Genomic DNA, 23,037 nt, shown 5'->3' on the forward strand with positions numbered 1-23,037 from the left:
GTTCCCTTTTTTTGTTTCCTGACTTAAACCAATGTCTTTTTTTTTTTTCTTCTTCTCTGCAGCATGGTATCTGGTTCCCTGCTGCTGTCCCTATTCTGCCCCCCGCCCCCCAGCTGTCCCCGCCCTTCATTTGCTTGGGACCTCTGACACTGCTATCTTGAGTCTGCTCTGAAAGAACCCTTCTCAACATTACTGGGGCCACTGAGACTCTAGGCAGGGCTGGATTGAGCCGACAGGTCCTCAGGCCGACCTCCCTGAGGTGAAGGGATGACTTCGCTAAAGGACTGTGGGGGTGGTCAGCATAGGGAGTGGAGACAGACAGAAAAGAGGAGAAATGCAGACCTGTGGAGACAAAACAAAGGGACTGAGGAGGAAGGGCGTCTTTAGCTTCTCATGTCCTTTAAGGCAGAGACTCAAGGCCACACAGTTAAACTTGATGGTGAAGGATGGCTCATGCTCGCAAAGGGACCCCAAAGTACAGATCCTGATAGAGGTAGAGACAAGACTTCCCCCTGCTGAGTCATTTTCTAAGAAAGCACTTTTTTGCTGCAGATAAAAATGTCCGAATGTAAGCCCACACACCGCCTTGTGCCCTTCCTATTTTCTGTGGATGTTGATTTTCTCCATTTTAGATTCAGCCTCAGGGATTAACTCTTAGTTTACACTTTTCTCTTTAATCCTGTAAAGCAATAAATCAGGCTAGATGTCTTACTTGAAGGCTGAATGTTTCCTCAGCCACCTCCTAGCCTATGTTCTAGCAACAAACTTCTGGAGGATTCTCCTAGGAAATGCAGGCAATACTGGAGTAGACTGGGATGGTGGCAAAGCCTCTGGTGACTGACCTGCATGTTGATCTTGACACCTCAAGCACTGCCTTATTGACTTGCCCCAGGCACTGTGCCCTAATGTAGAAACATCATAAATCCCACTAGCAGGAGTCCTTCAGAATTTTTAAGGGAACAGGACTTAAAAAAAAAAGTATTTGTAGGATAGTAGAATAGTTAACCAGCACATCTGCACAAGATAAAGGAGAAGCAAGTGTTACATGATTTCCCTATTTTATTGACAATTTATATCTTTTCACTAGTCACCCCTGAAGAGCCACTCCAGTTGCCTGCCTGAAACTTGGTCACAGACATTGGCCTTCCCTCCCCTTTTCTTCAGTCAGATGCTATGTGTTGTCACATGCCCTGTCCCTTCTCAAAGTCCTTCTTGTGGTGGAGACTGGGCATTGATATGGGGATCTCGACAAGGGAGAGCAGGATGAGGGGGATAAAACTAGGCACTTCTTCACCCTCTGCCCATGCGCACTCCTCTAACATGCTTGTCTGGATGACAGAAGGACTGTACCCAAATAGTGCCAATATCTCGACAGAGGAAAGTGAACAGATCACGCACTCTGCAAGATCAGGCTGCAATAGAGTCCTGTGTTCAGTTATGAGTGCCTCATCTTAGGGGAGATCAATGAGCAGGAGTGTGTCCAAAACAGAGACGAGGATAGGTGAAAGGAAACTAAACCAAAGCCAGGCCACCCGAGGTGTGACAGAAAGAAATACGGTTGATTAGACATAGAAGTACCATCTTCATTGTCTTCATATTTCCATGTTACTAACATCAAAAACCTCTAGAAACTCCTCAAAGGCCAGTGAGACTGCATAAGAGCCTAGAAAGAAGAAGGAAATGCTGTGAGTCTACAGGCAGGCTGTTTGGCAAAGAAACTTTTAGGAAATGTAGCAGGCGGTGGTCATGTTTTTATTATCTCATTCCAGGAGACTATCCGACAAAATGAGGATGATGAGAGAGTCAGCTCTGAACCCATGGGTGTTCCTGGAGAGTTATGCAAGCAGGAGACCCCAGGCTCTCAGAGTTCCTTAGCCCCTAATCCACTGACATTTCTTCCTGCGTCCTTGCTCAACTCTCTCTCCTCATTATTTTCTGCCCTGCAGACACTCCTGCTTCCACTGTGTGATGTTGTGGTTAAGTGCAGGGCTGTGGTGTTAGACTACCTGGGATCAAATTACAGCTCCACAAAGTAGCCACTGGTGTGACTTTGGGTAAGTGAATTTCATGTCTCTCGTGTCTCAGTTTTCTTATCTGTTAAACATCACTAATAGTACATACCACCTGGGTTGTTAGAATTGAAAGAGATAGTATGTAAGGTAGTTCAGAAAATACCTGGCACATAATAAGTGTTCAATAATTGTTAGCTGTAATAATTACCAGGCCACAACAGCCATATTGAATAATGGTAAAGGAATCCAAGCTCTGGTGGCAGATCACCTGTGTTTGTATCTTGGTTCCTCCAAATACTATCAACATTGGGCAAATCATCTAATATCTTACAGTCTCAATTTACCTCATCTGTAAAGTGGGAATAATAGTATCACCTACCTCCTAGAATTACTGTGAGAATTTTATGAGACAATCCATTTAAAATGCTCAGTATCCTGCAGTCTTTCTTTCTCTGCTGGACACTCTTGAAACCTATCATGTGCCTTCTGCCAGGTATGCAGTGAAGGGAAGAGCTGCTGGATACTTTCTGGCTCTTGGCTTGATTATTGCTATTTCTGGAGCTGAACAATTTCATCCTCACTTTTCAGAACCTAGGGCAGTCAACTTGCTCCTTCAACTTAAGGAGGCTGTTTAATGCTGATCATTGTTCATTTTTACAAAGTATTTTGTAATTATGTATTTATGACCGTGATTATTTGATTACTGTGCCCTTCCCCTACAACTGTGCCGAACACAAGATAGGCATTCAATGAACATTTATTGAATTTACCATGACCAACTGGCCACGTGGTAGATGAACTAGAGCACTGGTCCCCTCCAAGCCTTCGGTGAACCAGCAGTTCACTGTGAAAGATGTTGTTCCCAGTGTCCTTGAGGTGGAACAGGAATGGGACATGGAGGTGGAGGGCGCTCCTTCACTTGACCCTAGTCCCGGCTTCCCTTAAGGATATGGACAGGGAAGCCAGAGGGTCTGGAAGGAGCACTGCTTCCTGCACTTAACGCTGCTACGTAGCAGTGTCTGCCAAAAGTGATGAGGTGTGAAAAATTTGCAGAGCTAGGGGGTTGGGGCGGGAGGGAGTTGACGAGAGTGGATCAGCCTCAGGCAGCTCCCTTCCTTAAGCTCGCGCTCGCGGCTCCGAATCGAGTCCTCTTGGCCGCCAGAGGGCGCTGCGCACGGAGCCTTAGACTCTATGGTCGCTCCCACCGACTCCCATGAGGAAGCGCGACCAGAAACCTCCTATATACTTCCGTGTCCGGCCCGGCCTTCCTCTTTCCGTTCCGATAGCGCTCTAGCAAACATGGTAGGACTTTGGGGAAGGGGCCGGTAACATCCAGTTTAATCTTTCTCTTCCCTTTGATGATGCCGTCCGGGACGGGTCTGGGCACCTGCGTGGACTCGTTGTTCCAAAGAAACTCAGTATTGCCGGGATCGAGCCCAGAGGGACCGGAATTCGGGGCCAGGAATTGAAGTGATAGGATCAAACGTAGACTTAGTTGGGGGTGGAGTGAATGTTATCGTTCCACTTAGCGGCTCGATGGAGGCCACAGTATTTGAAGCACATGGGGCTGGACCACCTTCTAGTCAGTGTTTTGTGTTAGCGAGAAGTTTGAGAGTCGAGTCCTCGTGGGATGCCTTAGCTTCAGCTGGGTCGGGTGGGGCGTTGTGCCAATGGTCCGATAACACCGCACGTTCTGAACGATTTATTTCCTAGGTTAACGTTCCTAAAACCCGTCGGACTTTCTGTAAGAAGTGTGGCAAGCACCAACCCCACAAAGTGACGCAGTACAAGAAGGGCAAGGATTCTCTGTATGCCCAGGGTAAGACGATATGTATGGGGTTGGTTTTAATGCGGCATTTGTGTAGTAAGCGGAATGCACGAGCCCTGTCCCCCTTCCCTCCCCGATTTGGGCATTTCATTGATGTTTCTTTTGGAAAGCCCAAGATAAAACCGTGAGAAGACTTCCATGTGGCTGTTGTGATTTATTATGTTTGATATACCCTGACAAGTGACTTTCATTCCCCCAGGAAAGCGGCGTTATGACAGGAAGCAGAGTGGCTATGGTGGGCAGACTAAGCCGATTTTCCGGAAGAAGGTTCGTAGTGATCACTCTTTGATATGCTTCCCACTTACTGTGGCAGAGAGTTTGCATTTATTTTTAGCCCACACATCTCTACAGTATAGGTACGTGTTCCATAGTTCTAGGAAGGTGTTTTCAATTACCTGCAGTGACATATCTAGTAGATAGTGCAGCGGGGAGTGCAAGCCATGTCTGACTCTCGTCTACAGTTCTGCCTCTTATTATTTTATATATATTTTTGTCTTTTTTGAAGAGGCGAACATTAAGGAACGTGCCTTGTCGTTGTAAGGACTGAAGTTTAAGTATGCCAGTAAATCCTTTCCTTTGCCCTGTTCCTTACCTGGTGTCATGTCCAAGTGAATCCTCAGCTCATGTTTGTAGTACGGTATTTTGCGTGTCAGTTCAGAAGCCTGCAGTCAGTCTGCTACCTATCTCATGAAGCCTTAAAGCTCTTTAAAATGGCCATGTAGATCTTCCACTGGCCTCCTGAATCCCCTTTCTCAGGCTGAATTTGTTGTACCCCAGGTGTCTGCTCCTGAAAGTACACAGTCTTTGGAGCATAGCATTCCCACGAACACAGCATTACTTTTGGCACTTAGTTCCTCATTCAGCTTGGTTCCAGAAAGTATTAAGAAATGATTTTAATGTTCATTTAGATTCAATAAATGGTTTGATCTCAAGGTGGTAAATGAAACACTTGATTGTCTTTTCACATTCAGCTAACTTGTTTAGGACACCGGGGAGATTGTTGTACCTAGGTTTTTGCTCTTTTGAGAACTGCAAACTAGCAGTAATGGAATTTTGACTACCAGGAGCAAGCTTTAAAAATTGTTTATTTGTGGGGAGCGTACTCTGACTTAAATAATACAGTTGAATGCACGTAAGATCTAGATGTAATTGTTGGTAGTCTCCAGAGAATAGATCTTAAATAACAATTATTAACCCTATTTAATGAATTGCAAAAGTTGTATTTATTTCATAGTTGCATGGACTAGTTGCCCCATTTTTGGTTGTCTGGAATACTTAACTGTAGAACTGCTGAAAGCTCACACTGTCAAGGTGGTATGATGAGTGCCTATTTGGTAAACCCTTTAGGATGTTTTCTGTGGTTGGAGAACTTGATGCCAATGAGATAACCTGCCACCTTTGCTGGTACATTATTCCTTAAATCACAATTTTCTTCATATTCCCACTTGCTCCCTATAGCTAAAGACAAATTTTCACAATCATTTGCAGAGCTTTGCTTTGAATAGTACTTAACCCAACCATAGCCATATTTTTGAAGGATTTTCTGTAGTGATTTGTGAAGGCTTTGACTTAATTCTTTTCCCCAGGCTAAAACTACAAAGAAGATTGTGCTGAGGCTTGAATGCGTTGAGCCCAACTGCAGATCTAAGAGAATGCTGGCTATTAAGAGATGCAAACATTTTGAGCTGGGAGGAGATAAGAAGAGAAAGGTATATAATTATGGGTGGAAGGTGCAGTTTTTTCCTGTATGGCTTTATTATGCCTAGAGAGGTGAATATTTCTGCCTGCTCATTTTTGTGGCATCAAGATGGGAGGGGAAAAAAGATCAGGGGGAGTCCTCAAAACAGCTAAATGCATAGCTCAAAGTATGGGGTTTTTGGTGTTGGTTTTGACATGATTAGGAAGGGGAGGAGAAGGATGGTGATCCCTTCAGGAGTAGACACTGTTCTTGATGGAATAACAAACAGTTCTTTGCAAAATACAAAACTTACCTTTTTTGTTTGTTTTATTGCAGGGCCAAGTGATCCAGTTCTAAGCTTCAAATTTTGTGTTTTATTATGAAGACAATAAAAACTTGAAATCATGTTTACTTCATTTGGTTTCAGTTGTTTTTTGGGGAGGGAAATAAACTAGGGCCATCAATAAAATTCTCCTTGTGGGGAAATTTATGCGTGATGGTTCAGGGTACTTGATTCATTAGGGGTGGACTACTGGTTGAACTCACATCAGATGTTCTAATGGTCTAATTTGGCACTTTAAACACTTGGGGCTTCTTGGGATTCCTTTTGCTGTTAAAAAGCAGAAGTTATTGGTTACCATGGGACATAGAGACCTGAAATTCAGGGCTAATGGGATGAGATCAGTGAATATGAGGTTTACCAGGAGTGAAATAGTCTCAGATCCCTTTACTAAAATCATTGAATGAGGAATTGTGACCCAATTCTAGGCACAGCATAGAACTTATATGTCCTTATGCTTATATTGCATATATATATACTTATTCTGATATTCACTAACATTTTTATATATTCCCTCAAATTTTAAACTGACTGACTTTCATCATGTTCAAATAACTGCAAAGGATAGAATTTCTAGTGAATTAAACTCCCCAATGAAATCTGAGGGATTTCTGTCCAATTTTAAAATGCCTAACAGTTGCAAATTTTTACATCCTGTTCCTCTTTGTATACTATTGTATGCTTCATTTTTATTGATGTTGAGCTCTTTATAGTTGTGCAGCAAAACTCGAGGTGAAGCAGATAATGCTACACATTTTGGTAACTAGAAGCACAACTCAACGAGATAGTGAGATAGTTTTCTTTCAAGTTAGTTTCTGTGGATGAATTAAGTCTGGGTTTACCAGTTCCATTTTTTATTAACTGAATGATTAGTCCTCCGATTTTATTGAAAATAATTGGTAATCACCTGACAGGCAAAGGAATTGTTACAACTCGTACTTTGTATTTTGAGCGGGCTTTTTGTGTCCGTTTTTGTACTGTAGTGCATCCCGGATGGGTGAGATGAATACCCTTTTTTGTTTGTGTGGGGGAAGGGTGATAGTCAAAGGGGAGGTGGTAAAGGAGCAGGCCTGAAGTACTGACTGCAGGTTGGTCCTCAGGTACACCAACTGGAGGAAAAGGGAGGAATTGGAATATCCGGAAATTCCCTTAAAATGAGTCTCCATAACCTCCAGTTTGAAGTTCATTGCATCACAGGACCTCAAGAGAGAAGGCAGTTCTTAAAGTGGAAGGAGTCTTCTGGCCCGAGGTTTGGTATTTTAGGTCATAATGTACCAACTATTGTTGGTGAAAGTAAGCTATTTGCATTTGTTGGATCTAGACTGCAAACATCGGATTTGGGAACCTAGGTGGTGGGGTGTTTCTTGACAAGATTCTTCCATAAAAATTCGGTTGCCTCTAAATCTTTCATTTATGAAGGTTATTACTGCTGGGTTTTTTTTTTTTCCCTTCAAGTGAGGAAGTAGTTTTTTTTATATTCCCTTTGGGCTAAAATTATAATTAGTGCCATCTAAGCACCTCAGTAGGTGACAGTATAAGGGTTAAAAACCTGAGTTTAAATCCTGGCTGCAATTAACAGTAAGTACCTGTGTCAGGGTTGTTGGGAGGATAAAATTGAGTCACTACACTTTATGCATCTGGAATAGGGCCTGGCACACAGTTCCAATACAGGCATACGTCAGAGATGCTGCAGGTTTAATTCCAGGCCATTGCAATAAAGGTACTCCCACAAATTCTGCAGTTTTCCAGTGCATGTAAAACTTACATTTACACTATAATCTATTAAAGTGAGTCTAAATCTATTTACACTATATATATTTACAGTTTACACGATAATATAATCTATTAAAATATATCTAAAAATATACACACCTTAATTTAAAAATACCTTATTTCTAAAAATGCTAACCATCATCTTAAGCCATCAGTGAGTCAAAAATTTTTATTTGCAATAGTAACATCAAAGATCACAGAGAACCATGATAAATATAATGATAATGAAAAAATCTGAACTATTACAGGAGTCACCAAGATGTGACATAGAGACATGAAGTGAGCAAATGCTGTTGGAAAAATAGGGCCAACAGACCTGCGATAGATGTAGGGTTGCCACAAACCTTCAATTTTCTTTTTTAAAGTGCAGTACTTATGAAATTCAATGAAAGTAAATTATTATTTTACTTGTATGGAAAATATTACTCAAGGATATCAGAGAACAGATGAAGGTGGACAAAAGTGGAATACTCACTTCAGCAACAAAATACACATTTTAAAGGGAGCTTTTTGATGCAATCTTGCTTGCACTTTCTAGCCGAAGCAAAACAGTACCTGTGGGATTTATCTGAGTTTTTAAACTTTTAGTCCATTCATAAAACCCAAGCTTTGTCTTCACAGGGAGGAGCTGTGTGATCAGGCACGCAGGATTACAGGCCAGTCCTTTACCCAGGGAAGCAATAGGGATGGTATAATAACGAGGTCCACCAATATCCTGCAGGTTTACCACAGCCACAGCCCAGGCTAAGTTCGAGAGAGGGCGTTCCCACACCTCAAAGTTGTCATTCTGAAAAGTAAGCCAAGAAAATAGGTGTGATAGCTTGGTAACTGGCAATAAGCTGCCTTGCTAGTTGTGGAATTCAGTCTTATTTATAATCAGAACCATGGAGAACTTCTAGGAAAAATTAGCAAAAAAAAAAAAAAAAAAGAGCCTCAGTATTGATTATGATATCAAGATTAAAAAATATATGCTCAAAAGATCAGTGCATTTCCTCCAATGTAACAGATTTAGGCCCAAGACAAAATTGGTACTTGGGTATTAAGCCATCTTAAGACACATACCCCAAACATACATCCGGATGAACTGTAAGCTAGAAGGCAGGAGAATATGTTCCTAGCCAATTCCTATTTTCTCCCATAGAATGTTATTTACTGTACCTTTCTAAGCCGGTACCCCTGCTTGCCCAAGGGGTCCTGGTTGATGGCAATTACATCCTTATTCTGAAGAAGGCCTTTGGCTTCAGGGCTGATGTGTCGGAGGTCATTGGACATGAATAATGGAGCAGCCATGATAGCCCAGAGGGCCATCTGAGTTACTTGCTGATCCTGGCTGAGACCAAAGTTGCCAATCACCAACTGGGACAAAGAATGAAGTAAGAATTCAAGTGAGGTAGGACAAAATATTGTTAAAATTGCCCAGTCACAGAGAAAAGTCACATTCCTGGGCACCCTGCTCTGAGTACTTTCACAAAGAGCCTGCCCTCAGGAACTTCTCCTTTCTAATTTACCTTGAGTGTCAAGGGAGAAACAGGTCCACTGCAGGAGCCTGAACAGGAGGGCTCAGATTCTTACCATATCAGGGTCATTCCAACCCCCTGGTCCTGCGGCAGGAACAACTGACTCCTGGTTAGAAGATGTCCAGTCTAAGATGCTCCTTACACTTTGCCAAGAATCATAAATGTCAGCAGAATTTCTCCAGTGATTGCAGTACTGACGGATTTCTGTGTAATTGGGCTATAAAAACAGAGAGAATGCTTCTGTTTACTTTCAAGTAACATTCTTGTGAGATGAAAACAGTGAAGTTTAAAGAAGGCACTCGTAGCCTTCTCAATTTAGTTTACAGATGAAAGGTCTCCACGAAGAGAGCTAATTACTTTCTAGACTGGAATTTCATTGTAAGAAGTTTGCTTCAGAAGTAGCCATATAACTTAAAATGGCTTTAACACTGTTTTGGCTGGAAATTTACCAAATGGTAACTAGGTACAGTAGTCCCCCCTTATCACAGGGAATACATTCCAAGACTCCCAGTGGATGCCTGAAACCACTAACAGTACCAAACTCTATCTATACTATGTTTTTTCTTATACCGGTACTAACGGGTCGGTAGCATCCACAGCTGGACAAAAAGATGATTCATGTCCTGGGCAGGATGGAGTGGATGGCATGAGATTTTATCATGTTACTTAGAAGAGGGTGCAATATAAAAACTTATAAATTGTTTATTTCTGGAATTTTCCATTTAATATTTTTGGACTGCAGTTGACCAGGGGTAACTGAAGCTGTGCAAAGTAGTACCGTGGATTGGGGCGACTACTGTATTGGGATTATGGAAGATTTTAGTTTTTCCACACTTCACTATATTTCAAACTTTTCCAAAAGGAACATGTATTACTTTGATAATTAGAAATAAACAGAATGATCTCCTAATATAATATTGTAAATCAACTACACTTCAGTGGAAAAAGAAGTAACTAAGATGATTTTAATAAGTAAAAGCAAAAGCTGCAAATGACACAGGACTTGGCAAGCATATTAAGCAATTTGAACCCTAGGCATACAATCTGTTAAAGGAATGAATAAAAGCTTGTACATAGGCAGGTGGGATATCTGACATTTAAGATGTTGAGAAAGAGGTGAGAGAATTTTGCAGATTAGAAGGAAACAACAGGGATTCATTCTATAAACAACTACTCAACACTTACCACATTGAAGGGATACAGTGATAAAGTCAGACAAGGTCCCTGCCCTCCTGGAGCTTACATTCTAATGGAGGAGACAGACAGTAAGCAAGTCAACAAATAATTGCACATAGTGCTAAGCTCTTAGAAGGAAACTGAACAGGTTAACACGATAAAGAATGAAGTAGGCTGATTCAGGATATATTTTGTACTGAGAGGACTGCTGATGGATAGGTTGTGAACCATGAGACAAAAGAAAGGATCAAAGATGCCTGGCTTCCCAGTTGATGGCAGCTTAGACTTCAATTACAGCAGTGGGGTTGTGAGAAGTAGGTGGATCCCAGGAGAGATGTTAGGATGAGACTGTTAACTAGGGTTTAACTTTGACAGGGACCTTTGTCTCCTTTGTTCTCAAGTTCTGAAAATCTATCGGCAAGGCTCTGGTGGATTCTGGGCTCACTAGCTCACCTTAACAAAGGGCCATGCATAAAGAGGCCACTCACAGGAGTACACAATGCTTCTGCCAGTCCTGTTCAGGGCCAAGGACATTTGCTTATAACCTGTATGAGAAAACAACGTGTAAAATAATGAAAAGAAGGGAATTTCCAGCTGGGGCTGTATATTTTAAAAATAGGCTACGTGGAAGGGACATGTTTATATTTTAAACCAGCAGCAGAGACAAGTGACTGCTCTGTGCTTATGTTGTATCTAGTACCGCCCAGACTGTGGGATTGTTCTGAGGACAGTGCAGGATAGCGCACATATTGAGGAAAGGTAGGAATGAAGATGCTCTTTTCTCTGTGACTGACATTCCGGAGGCTTTTCCAAGTGATGGATGGAGAGTTACAATTACTATCTGTGAGTAACTCAGAGCCCTCTTGAATTGAAAGTCCACAGTATTAGTTTTGGTTAGGCATACACGGATTTTACATGCCTGAATGAATAAATGCATCGAGAAACTGAAAAAAAAGAGAAGAGGCAGGAGCTCTGGCACATTGAGAGTAATTATTATTTCCAGTATTGTGACTGGGTATTTCAAATGTGAGGATTAGTTCTTCGGATGCTCAGCTACCTTGCCCTCAAAAGTTCTGCCCTTTGCTCATGGCTAAGTCTTTTGAATGAAACCTACCATCTGCCAAATGTTTTACACTGTCACAGTAACAACCATCAAATTTTAGCAGATCTACTCCCCAGTCAGCAAAGGTCTTGGCATCAATGTCATAGTATCCATAACTCCCAGGGTAGCCTGCGCAGGTTTTATTTCCGGCATCTGCATAAATCCCTAGCTTCAGTCCTTTGCTATGGACCTGAAATGAGAAAAAAAGAGTTACCTCAATAGAAGGGCAATCATGAAGTAGAAAGAGAGAACCACTCCAGGCTGGAGGCAGAGACCAGTACACTTCACCAGTACATCCCCCCCCCCGCCAAGTTCCGAAAATTGTCCAGATGACTCTGTTGGGAGATAAAGAGCAAAGCCTCCAATTCTGCTGAGTTCAAACTATACACGTAATTACAGCACAGAACTGAAGTTCCCTGTCCATGGCTCTAATCTTCTTCTGATGGGATCCTTAGAGTTACCTTTTCAGGGCAATGATAGATTAGATATATCTGGACAAAGATGCTCTCCTTAACTAAACCTTAGGTCCCTCTGAGCCCTCTTCTCAAGTAGGCCTCTACTTTGGCCTTCCTTGTCTAGTTTTAGCAAGAATCCTGCTAAGTTATCCCCCTACCCTCAAAATCTGATCAAACTCCTTATGACCCACCCTTGATGTCTAACCCCAGGGCCTGCCCTTAGCAAGAATATGCCTCCTCTTAGTCCCTCCTAGTAATTTTCCATTCGTTGATCCTCACAATCCACCCATTGGCTATAAAACCCCACTTGTCTTTGGTGAATTTGGAATTGTGCTTGGCTCTTTCCCCTAATACAATAGCACTGAATTTTATTCAGTTTCTGTCTTCACTGCCTTTAACTACTGTCCAGCTCTATTACTGTTTAATAATCCCCAGAATATATTCCTCTTACCTTCTAAAATTCTAGTTTATAGTACAATTACAATATGAGACTGACGCGCTGCCCACTGCGCTAAGAAGGCGTTTAGTACAATTACAATAATTGCTCAGAGCTTATATAAAAATATATGCACATATGTCAAGAACCAAGTTCCTTTTTCCTCCTAGAGAATTTAGTGGTTTCAGCAAAAGGAGAACTTCTCCAAGATGGGCCTCAAGAACTATTGCAAAATATAGATGTGCTGATGGGATAAACATTCTATCTGATAAGCCTTACAATTCAATACTCAGGTAACAGCAGCTATTTTAGTTTCTAAATGTTTTTGAGCAAGCTTAGGTACAGAAGTGCTTACAGTTTCCTGAAAGAAAAAGAGAACTATCTATAAACTCACAAAATCAGCTAGATGGCGGATCCCATTAGGAAAGCGGTTAGAGTCTGCCTGAAGTCTGCCTTTTGAATCTCTCTGAGGAGCCATCCAACAGTCATCAATGCAGAGGTACTGATAACCCGCATCCTTCCAGCCATCTGAGACCATGAGGTCAGCCATCTGCAGGAAGAGCTTCTCGCTGAAAGAGAAATCCCAAGAATCGTTACAATTCGTTAAACAAATACTTGAGTACTCCTATTTGTTAGACATCTTGGGGTTTTACAATTTATTTCTTAACCCAGTAATAGTTTGGTAGTAACCACAACCAATGCAAGGTAAAACGGATTGGGCCATGTTTCTTCTCCCTCCTCTCCCCTCTTAATACTACCACCCTACGGGCCCCAAACAATTAAAATAGGAATGAGAAATACATGAAATGGAAAAGGCTATTAGAATTAAGAAGAAAGTACAGTAAAGTAAAAAGCTACCAAGTTAACACAATCAACAGCTTCCTTAGATATCCACAGTAACCTATTCAGAGAAAAAGACCATTCACAAGAGCAACCAAAAAAGTAACAGACAAAACCTAGAATACCTGGAAACAACTTTAAGATATGTGCAGGGTTCATATGAATAAAACGATGCTGTTTCCAAATTATTTAAGTGGACAGACATTATTTTGCCCTCGATTAGGAAAACTCAATATTAAAAAGCAGCTAATTCTCCCTATACACCTTTATACGTTTAATAAGACCCTGAACAAATCCCCAAAGAACCACTGTATTCACAACATACAATAAAATAAAAACAAGTAAAACAACCCCCAGCCCACATTCCAGTTGAAAAACAGGGAACTAACAAACAAGCAGTCCATAACAGAAACCATGCAAAGAGCCAATTTAACATACAAAAAGATGTTCAAGTGTATCAGGAATCAAACACATGACAATAAAAACACCTACCAGACTGGCAAAATTTAAAAGAATGACAAAAAAGCAGTGTCGGCCAGGCTGTGGGGAAACAGGAATTCTTCATACACTGTTGTTGGGAAGGTGCATTTATAATACTTTTGGGGAGGATAGTTTGAGAAGAAACAGAATGAGCATACATTTGGATCTAGTAATTAGACTTCTAAGGAAAGAATCGGATGATGTACAAGTGGGGTGAGTGGAGCTTTGGTCATAATAATGAAAAATTGAAGAGCCTGAACAGCTATCAACAGGAGATTGCTTAAATAAATTATGGTATATACATACAATTAGCATTTATGAAGCTCTTATTCTGTGCCAGGCAATCACTCTTTTTACATTTAGAAAGGGTAATTAATTTGCTCAAGGTCACCTGGCTAAGTCATGCTTCACTAGAATTTGAACCTGGGCAGACTACAGAGTCTTGTGGTTAACTGCTCATGACATAAACATGATCTCATTTTTATTGAGAATAATTTTTAAAATAAATTTGTGTTTGTATTTACACAGAAAAATTGGCAAGGTTGTAAATCTTTATTTTCATTATACTCTTCTTTACTATCTATATTTTTTGCCATGATCATGCATTTTTAATAATCAGATACAAAAATAAGATAACCACCACTTAGAAAAAAAGGAAAAGACAAAAAAAGAAATATGTGATGGGCACAATTTACCCTAGGGTCACGATGGATTTAGTCTGAAACTTAGAAGGCCAATTAATTGTCATGTTTGACCAACTCTCTGACTTCACCTGTAAAGACACTAATAGGAATAACTTATGGCCACTGGGATGTAACATGACCGAGGCTTATGGAGGGGCCTCTGCACCAAGGGTATCTTTATTGTTTTTTTTAACAACATCTATCGGTGATTCCTAACCTTTCTAGATCACAAATCCCTTTGAGAATCTGAACAAAGCTCAAGATCCTCCCTCCCTAAAAACACACATACTCATATTTGCAGCTATGCATTACTTTTTCCATCAATTCCAGGTTAAGAACATTTCTTCTCTATGCCTCATTGAGGGGTCTGGTACCGCACTGTGCTATGTACTTCAAATGGGTTATCTCATTGAAAGTCCACCTGTGTGAACTACTTTACAGATCCTCTGAGTTGACTCTCTTAGGTAGGAGTTGTTATCTAGATTTACAGATAAGGAATGTATGGATCAGATAGGATCAGCACCTGTTTCAGCCAGCCTCAACCCTCACCTTTGACAGATAAGAGTTTCTCCACGTCAACCTTCCAAGGAGACGCCATACTCAAGGGCTATTGGGTGGGGAGATCTCAGAGACTAAATTCTCTCTAAATTCCCTCAAGTTACAGCCAAGGAACCCGTGACCCCAAAAGGAGAAGAAATGGCACGCGTCTTAGTCCTCTGCCTCTCCTACTCACCACAGCTGTCCTTACTGCGAGTACCTGGCAGGGACAGCAGCTCTCAATAAGGGTGTGAATGGAATTGGATGGTAAACGGAGAAAGTCCTTAGGTGGGTGATCAAGCAGAGAGAGACGGAGAAGCAGGGGCGGCTGGCGGCACTCCCACCCCAGGAGGGGTCAAATGGAGAAAATGTAGGGCTAGTCTCCATTTGGGGCAGTTTGCTGTGGGTGAAAAAGAAGCAGCAGCAATAGTGGAGTTCTCCCCCGGCTCAAATGTTCTCACTGAGCCCCTCCATCCCTCCAAACACAGCTAGACAGATACCCGGATAGCGAAGGGAAGCGAGTACCCAATGTCTTCAATACCTGATACAGGAATCTGGCTCTTCTTGGCAGTTCACGTTGCACATGAAGCGCTCCCAGTGCAGCCAGCCCATGGTAGGGGTCATCGCTAAGCCGTTGTTCAGAGCCCGGGTCCCAGGGACGCCCCAGAGAACCAAGGCCAGGCAGCAAAAGGCCAGCGCGCAGCCCAGCCGTGTGACTCTGCTCATCAGGTTCATCGTCGCTGTCACCTGTGCGACACAGGTTTCTCCGAGTCACCTGAGCTTTTAAGTTTAACCTTAAGGGCTAAAAAGGCGGAGGCGACCCGCGGAATCCGATTTCAGCCTCATCACCAATCACCGGTGAGTTATTAAGCAATGACGCGACTGTTTCTCCGGCAACTGGGACGGTTATCCCCAGAGGCGGACCAATGACCAGTCACAGAAGACGCACCGCCACCAATCACGCGCTCCCTTTCTGGATATCGACCCGCCCTATTTTCCTACCAGAAGGAAGTGCTGCACTTTAATGATCCCCAGTTAAAGCTGAGCGGCGCTCACGTGACCGAGATCTCACATGACGTAGATCCTCACGTGATCAATCGCTTACGTGAGCAGAAGTAGTTCTGGTCGTCGTCTACCGTCTCGCTATAGCCGTTTGAGGGAAGAAAGAGGAAAATTATCCGGTATCGTTAGAGGTTGGTGTGTGGGTGGGAACCGGGGACCCGGGGGTGGTGATGATGAAGACCAAAGCGGGGTCCGCGGGCCGCCTCCGCCTTTTTCGTTCCCTGCTTTCCCCTCCCCCGCTCCCTCCTCCCCCCATCTCAGTGCCGGGAAGCCGCCTTTGCTGCGCCTGGTGGGGAAATGGTGGACGTTCGTGACTGTGTCTGTGTTTTTGTATATCTGTCTGTCTGGGCGGGTCTCAAAGGACCCTTAAGAGAATCCGTAAGCAGAGAAACGTTTGAAAACCACGTCCCCGGATTAGGAAAAACAGATCTTGAGACCAGTGGTCTGAATGCAGGACCATCCATTCAGGCACTCAGTCTCCAGTGCCTAATTGTCTGTCTGTTTGTAGGGGGAGGCACCAAGCGAATTTGATCTGTAGAGTCACATCTAGGCAAATGCTGCGTGCCTGACAGAGGCGCCCAATGAATGTTTTTACTGAATTAAATATTTAAATAATGTTTATTTCTCTGCTCGTAACAATCTACATGTTCAATTTTGGACATTCGCAAAAAACAGTATACTATAAATTAAAAAAAATACATGTAATTCCTCACCCGGAGATAACTACTCAGCATTTTGGTCTGTAAAAAGTCTGTACATAAGACACACATAAATACACAAATTCTTAATTCACAAATGGAATCCTGGTTCCTCCTTCAGGCAGCGGAGTCCTCGTGGCCTTCCCAGGAGACACAGTCATGAAGCAGAACCTCCCTGCCACTACAGAGGGGACGTGGAGGCCTAGCGTGCAGCCGGGACATTGAATGGGATGGGTGATCCAAGAGATAAGGCAGGCAAAAAGCAGAGCGTGTATCTGTCACTCAGACCTAAAGATGGTCTATAGGGAGACAGTTATCGCTGCAGATGCAGCGCTCCAGGCACATAATAGGCAACTAGTAAAAGTTGACTTGAATCCTCAGTGTAGTTTTAGGGCAGTTATTACACTTTGTACTTTCTCTCGCAGAAGCCCAGTGTTCCCAGACCATGTCAGATAAGCCATCCACATACAAAATTAGAAAATTTTATAAAATTTGCTAAACCAAATCCCCGAAAAGTAAACATTTTGTTTTATGTATTATTTTTTGCTGAAATAAAAGTAATTACTCTCAATAGAAAATTAAGAATGCACAAAAAATTGAAAAACAAATTGAGAAAGCCGTAAAACTACCACTCATTAATTAACCACTATTTATTAACACGTGACAAATTCCCCACGCACATACTTTTTCTAACATAGTTTCTTTTTATTCCAGTTACAGTGGTTTTTAAAAATTAAAACTATATAGACTCGTATAGGTTAAAAAGTGAAAATCCACCTCACTCTTCTACCCTCCAGTTGTTATTTTCTCAAAAACAACTTATATGTTTCCAGAACTTCTATGCATCTGCATACATATATGCATGCCTGCTTATATTTTAAAATAAGTATGATCATACTATGCATAGTCCTTCACTTAATATATTTTGGAAATCTAGGTCAGGGCAGATCTTTATTTTTCAAACAGCTGCATGGCATTCCATTTTAAGGATAAAGTATAATTCATTCAGCCTTCCCCCTGTTGATGGGTAATTAGGTTCCTAATTTTCTGCCATTACTAACAGTGTTGAAGTGAACATTATGAGTATTTCTGTTGACCAGGTTCCTGGAAGGAATTCTAGCAGGGTCAAAGGATATGTGAACATACGTCTTTTTTATTGTTGAGACTATAAAATAGCTATGATCTTGGGTCACTTAAGATTATAGCATAAGTAATTTCTCATGCTATTAGATATTTTTATGATTTTTAAAGTGTGTAATATTTTATCTTTCTTAATAAAATACCTTTCAAAGAATATATAGTTCTATAAATCTCCATCTGAATTTCAGATCATCTCTTTACGGCACATAACTGGAGGTGGATTTACTGTATCAAAAGGCGTGATAAATATTTCCAATTGTTTTCCAGAAATACTATCTCAGCTTTCACTCCTCTGGGAGTGTATTAGTTTGTGACCCTGAATATCAGCATTGATTTATCCTCCCTGTTTAATTTTCACTGTCTTAATGGGTGAAAAATGGCAATTAATTCTGGTTTTAGCTTGCATTTCTGATGATTGATGAGGTTTGAACATTTCCCAGACTCCTCTCCTGTAGCCTTACATCTGTACTGCCTGTGTATTTAATCTGTTACGAAGTCCCACAGGGTCCACTGCTTTGAATACATTGATCACACCTTTCTTCCCGTTTTTAAAAACTGCTGTTGTCTTAGGTGAATCCCGTAACCTATCTCTTAAGAGGCAGGGTTCTAACTGATCTTGCTAGCGTCACCCCGCCCCCGCGGGGGGGGGGCCCTCGTTTGAGAGCTACACTGTTGCCATGGCGATCTTTCTGAAAGGTTCTGATTACTTCACTCTCCGCCCCTCACTCTCCGCCCCTCACTCTCCGCCCCTCACTTCCCTCCCCTCACTTCCCTCCCCTCACTTCCCTCCCCTCACTTCCCTCCCCTCACCTCCCTTTCCTCTCTCTCCTCCCCTCAGTCCCCTATTTAAAACCTCCCAGAAGGCCCGTAGCCCCTTGTCTACCAGTTAAGACCTTCGGGATCTGATCTCCACCTAGCCAGCCTTCTCTCCTGCCTTGCCGCCTTCTATTTTATGCTCCATCATAATTTTTGAAATTTGTGGATCCCTGAGCCGGTTAGTCCTTTTCATTTAGCCATTCTATGCCAACCGATAGAATTGATCAGCCAGTCCCTGCTTTATACCGCCTTTTCACCCTGCACAGAATCCTGTCATAGCAGGGATAATGTTTATTTGTCCTTTTGTCTTTAGTAAAGATGTACTGTGCCCCTGTAGGACCATGAGCTCTTTCAGGGCTTATTGATCCTTGTGTGCCAGAGCTAACTTTCTGGACCTGGCAACTGAAAAATGTAAAATGAAGGCGTGACTTCCCCATAATGTCTTTTTCCCATTTCTCTCTTAGGCCTTTATATTTCCCTGATTTTATTAATTTCTCTGAGGTTATTTTTTGTATATTAAGGATAGTGATGTACTTGTTGTAGATATCACAAGTGTATTGTTTGTCTTTTCTGTTTAATCTTACTTTTGATGTAATGAAGTTTTTCATTTTTATGTAATCAGACATAGCTATCTTTTGTTGATAATCTTCCACTGATTTTGTTGCCATTAATTTGTATATCTTTTCATTTTCTGACTATGATGTTTATGTGCGGTCAATGTGGAAAACTTAGAACATACAGAAATGTCCAAAGAAAACATTCTTTGAGACAGAAAGCTCCCATAATCCTATCCCCCAGAAATAGCCACCATTAATGGTATCCAACACATAATAGGTATTGAGTAAATAGTTGTTGAATGAATGACTTGAAAATTTGGTGAAGTCTTTTTGTTTATACAAATGTCTTACAAAAAAGCTATCAGTGTAATTGAGTTTTCTATTAATAGTTTGCTTTCTTTTACTGTATCATGAACATTTTTCCATGACAATAGTCTTTATCTTTTTTCAGCTACACCGAAATTACATTGAGCCGATCTTGCCACCAAGAGCCCAACAGTCACCATGATGCTAGGCACAGAAGGCAGGGAGGGGTTCGTGGTGAAGGTCAGGGGCCTACCCTGGTCCTGCTCGGCCGATGAAGTGATGCGCTTCTTCTCCGATTGCAAAATCCAAAATGGTACATCAGGTATTCGTTTCATCTACACCAGAGAAGGCAGACCAAGTGGCGAAGCATTTGTCGAACTTGAATCCGAAGATGAAGTGAAGCTGGCTTTGAAGAAGGACAGAGAAACCATGGGACACAGATATGTTGAAGTATTCAAGTCCAACAGTGTTGAAATGGATTGGGTGTTGAAGCATACAGGTCCGAATAGTCCTGATACTGCCAATGATGGCTTCGTCCGGCTTAGAGGACTCCCATTTGGCTGTAGCAAGGAAGAGATTGTTCAGTTCTTTTCAGGGTTGGAAATTGTGCCAAATGGGATGACACTGCCGGTGGACTTTCAGGGGCGGAGCACAGGGGAGGCCTTTGTGCAGTTTGCTTCCCAGGAGATAGCTGAAAAGGCCTTAAAGAAACACAAGGAAAGAATAGGGCACAGGTACATTGAGATCTTCAAGAGTAGCCGAGCTGAAGTCCGAACCCACTACGACCCACCTCGAAAGCTCATGGCTATGCAGCGGCCAGGTCCCTATGATAGGCCGGGGGCTGGCAGAGGGTATAATAGCATTGGCAGAGGGGCTGGGTTTGAAAGGATGAGGCGCGGTGCCTATGGTGGAGGGTATGGAGGCTATGATGATTATGGTGGCTATAATGATGGGTATGGCTTTGGATCTGATCGATTTGGAAGAGACCTCAATTACTGTTTTTCAGGAATGTCTGATCATAGATATGGAGATGGTGGGTCCAGTTTTCAGAGCACCACAGGGCACTGTGTGCACATGAGGGGATTACCTTACAGAGCCACCGAGAATGATATTTATAATTTTTTCTCGCCTCTTAACCCCATGAGAGTACACATTGAAATTGGGCCTGATGGCAGAGTTACTGGTGAGGCAGATGTTGAATTTGCTACTCATGAAGATGCCGTGGCAGCTATGGCAAAAGACAAAGCTAACATGCAGCACAGATACGTGGAGCTCTTCTTGAATTCTACCGCAGGCACAAGCGGGGGAGCTTATGATCACAGCTATGTAGAGCTCTTTTTGAATTCTACAGCAGGGGCAAGTGGTGGTGCTTATGGTAGCCAAATGATGGGAGGGATGGGCATATCCAACCAGTCTAGTTACGGGGGTCCTGCTAGCCAGCAGCTGAGTGGTGGCTACGGAGGTGGTTACGGTGGTCAGAGCAGCATGAGTGGATATGACCAAGTTCTGCAGGAGAACTCCAGTGACTATCAGTCTAACCTCGCTTAAGAGAGAAAGAGCAATAAACAACTGCAACAGAAACAAAAGCTGTGCATTTATGGGAGTTGAATGGAGTGGGAGAGATGTCAGGCATATCCAGTGTGATTGGTAAACGGGAAATATCATTGATTCTGATCACTCTTGGTCAGCTAGCTTCTTTCTTTCTTTCTTTCTTTCTTACTTTCCTTCTTTCTTTCTTTCTCTTTTTTTTTTAAAGAAAACAAGCAAAAATTATGTTTAACAGTTTTGCATTACAGGCTTGTGATTCATGCTTACTGTAAAGTGGAAGTCAAGATTGTTTTAAAACTTCAAGCTCAGTAATTTTGAACACTGAAACATTCATCTAGGATGTAATAACAAAGTTCAGTATTGACCATAACTGTTAAAACAACTTCCAGCTTTCCTCAAGTTAGTTATGTTGTAGGAGTGTACCTAAGCAGTAAGCATATTTAGGTTAAAGCAATTTCACTTATGTTAAATGTTGCTCTTATACCACAATCCATTGAAAACTTTGGATGCATGTTGAGAAACATGCTTTTCTGTAAAACTCAAATATAGGAGCTGTGTCTACGATAATAAAGTGAAAACATTTGGCATGTTTGTTAATCCTAGCTTTTTGGTTTAATATCCTGTAAGGCACGTGAGTGTACACATTTACTTTTTTTAAAAAAGCTCCAAGACAATTTTGAGATGTAATACCAATACTTTAGGAGTTTGGTCATGTTGTTTGTATGAAATTCTGAGGCTTTGATTTAAATCTTTCCTTGTATTGTGATTTCCATTAGATGTATTGTACTAAGTGAAACTTGTTAAATAAATCTTCCTTTTAAAAACTGGAAATATCTTGTACAGCTTGATTTTTACTATGTTCTATTGTATGAGCTATTTCTTTTGTACAGTCCTCTGCTGCTGAAATTTAAATTGTTTTTAAACTTTTAATTATTAGAAACATACCTTAGTGTCTTTATACACACATCATTGCATATATCATTAATTATTTCTAAGATTCCTGGAAGTGGAATTGCTATGTCTCAAAAGTTCATACATTTTTAAGGCTTTTGATTTATATTACCAGAAAGATCATGGTACTCTTTCCACTAGGAGTGTATGTTTTTTTTTTTATTTTCCTCCAGAGCCGCCTCAATGATGCACATTATTCTGTTTGATCTTGCCAAGTATGTTAGTTGAAAAATGGTGTCCCATTATTATTTTAATTTGTATGTCTTAGATTAATATTGAGGTGGAGCATGTTTCTGTTTCTACGTTTATCATCACCACATCCATAGGACTCTTGAGCTACTCTGGAGACATGCTTTATCAAGACAGCATTTTCCAAAATCCAAAGAACTAAAAGCACATAAATAATTCTCTCCCTTTCATTTAACCATAGATTAGAAGATAAAAGACACTTTTATATGTTTAAAAAAATAGGCCTGTGTTATAGGAATAATTCGATCTCTTCCGTGGATTCAGTAATAGAGTCTCCAAACAGCCTTTAAGGTTTTCCCAGGGCATTTAAAGCTTGTTTTAAACCAATGGTTTTCAAACTTCAGCGCACACCGGAATAATCTTCAGGGCTTGTTAAAACATTGGTTACTGGGCCTCACTCCTAGAGTTTCTGAAATTCGGTAGTTCAGGGCTGGTGCTTGAGATTCTGCTGATGCTGCTGTTCTCATGACTATGTTTTGTGACCTATCATAGTCCTCTAGGCCAATGGCCTATAAACACTAAAATGGAAACTTTAAAAAGCTGCTTCCTTCCTGATCCCTGATTGCCCTATTTTCCTGTAACAAGTAGTTTAAACTTTGTATTAAAGTACAAATTGCATATGATTATTGACAATAGCTTGCACCTCCCTGGAGGACTTTGAAAGCCTGTGACATCTGGGGTATCTTAGACTTCTGCTCATATCATAGTGGCCATTAACAATTACACCTCCCAATGACCTTCAGACCTGGACACCCTCAGGTTAGTACCAGCTGCACCTGAACTAATATAGAGTTTTTTTGTAGATCTCCTGACTAGCCTGCAAGTGGATTGCTATCCTTGGTCTGTTTAGAGC

General features: G+C 41.6%; 3 protein-coding genes and 1 long non-coding RNA gene across 5 annotated transcripts in view; 3 read left to right on the forward strand and 1 right to left on the reverse strand.

Annotated features, from left to right (window-relative positions):
• LOC106730548 overlaps positions 1 to 2,056 on the forward strand; it is a 30,702-nt gene extending 28,646 nt beyond the window's left edge. Inside the window, exon 4 of the long non-coding RNA XR_004317888.1 lies at positions 1,947 to 2,056. This is a non-coding gene — a long non-coding RNA (uncharacterized LOC106730548). The remainder of the gene's footprint in view (positions 1 to 1,946) is intronic.
• Positions 2,057 to 3,203: 1,147 nt separating this feature from the next.
• LOC102522096 (60S ribosomal protein L36a) lies at positions 3,204 to 5,934 on the forward strand. Its single transcript, XM_006191935.3, has 5 exons — positions 3,204 to 3,314; positions 3,726 to 3,831; positions 4,040 to 4,107; positions 5,427 to 5,549; positions 5,855 to 5,934. The coding sequence occupies exons 1-5, from the start codon at positions 3,204 to 3,206 to the stop codon at positions 5,873 to 5,875; spliced, it is 429 nt and encodes a 142-aa protein (XP_006191997.1). The 3' UTR covers positions 5,876 to 5,934.
• A 1,851-nt stretch (positions 5,935 to 7,785) lies between these two features.
• Positions 7,786 to 15,904, reverse strand: GLA (galactosidase alpha). The gene is made up of 7 exons (XM_006191940.3): positions 15,399 to 15,904; positions 12,712 to 12,886; positions 11,439 to 11,616; positions 10,778 to 10,869; positions 9,204 to 9,365; positions 8,790 to 8,987; positions 7,786 to 8,418 (listed from the first exon to the last, which is right to left on the reverse strand). Exons 1-7 carry the CDS (start codon positions 15,590 to 15,592, stop codon positions 8,128 to 8,130), a joined length of 1,290 nt encoding a protein of 429 aa, XP_006192002.1. The 5' UTR covers positions 15,593 to 15,904; the 3' UTR covers positions 7,786 to 8,127.
• HNRNPH2 (heterogeneous nuclear ribonucleoprotein H2) lies at positions 15,901 to 21,815 on the forward strand. Of its 2 annotated transcripts, none has more exons than XM_032474526.1 (2): positions 15,901 to 16,050; positions 19,582 to 21,815. In XM_032474526.1, exon 2 carries the CDS (start codon positions 19,635 to 19,637, stop codon positions 20,982 to 20,984), a length of 1,350 nt encoding a protein of 449 aa, XP_032330417.1. In that variant the 5' UTR covers positions 15,901 to 16,050; positions 19,582 to 19,634; the 3' UTR covers positions 20,985 to 21,815. The 2 variants fall into 2 exon arrangements, with proteins under 2 accessions (XP_032330417.1, XP_032330418.1); XM_032474527.1 differs by having other exon boundaries at positions 15,901 to 16,038.
• Positions 21,816 to 23,037: the final 1,222 nt, after the last annotated feature.

Source organism: Camelus ferus, chromosome X, assembly GCF_009834535.1.
Source record: "Camelus ferus isolate YT-003-E chromosome X, BCGSAC_Cfer_1.0, whole genome shotgun sequence".
In the NCBI taxonomy this organism is placed as follows: domain Eukaryota; kingdom Metazoa; phylum Chordata; class Mammalia; order Artiodactyla; family Camelidae; genus Camelus; species Camelus ferus.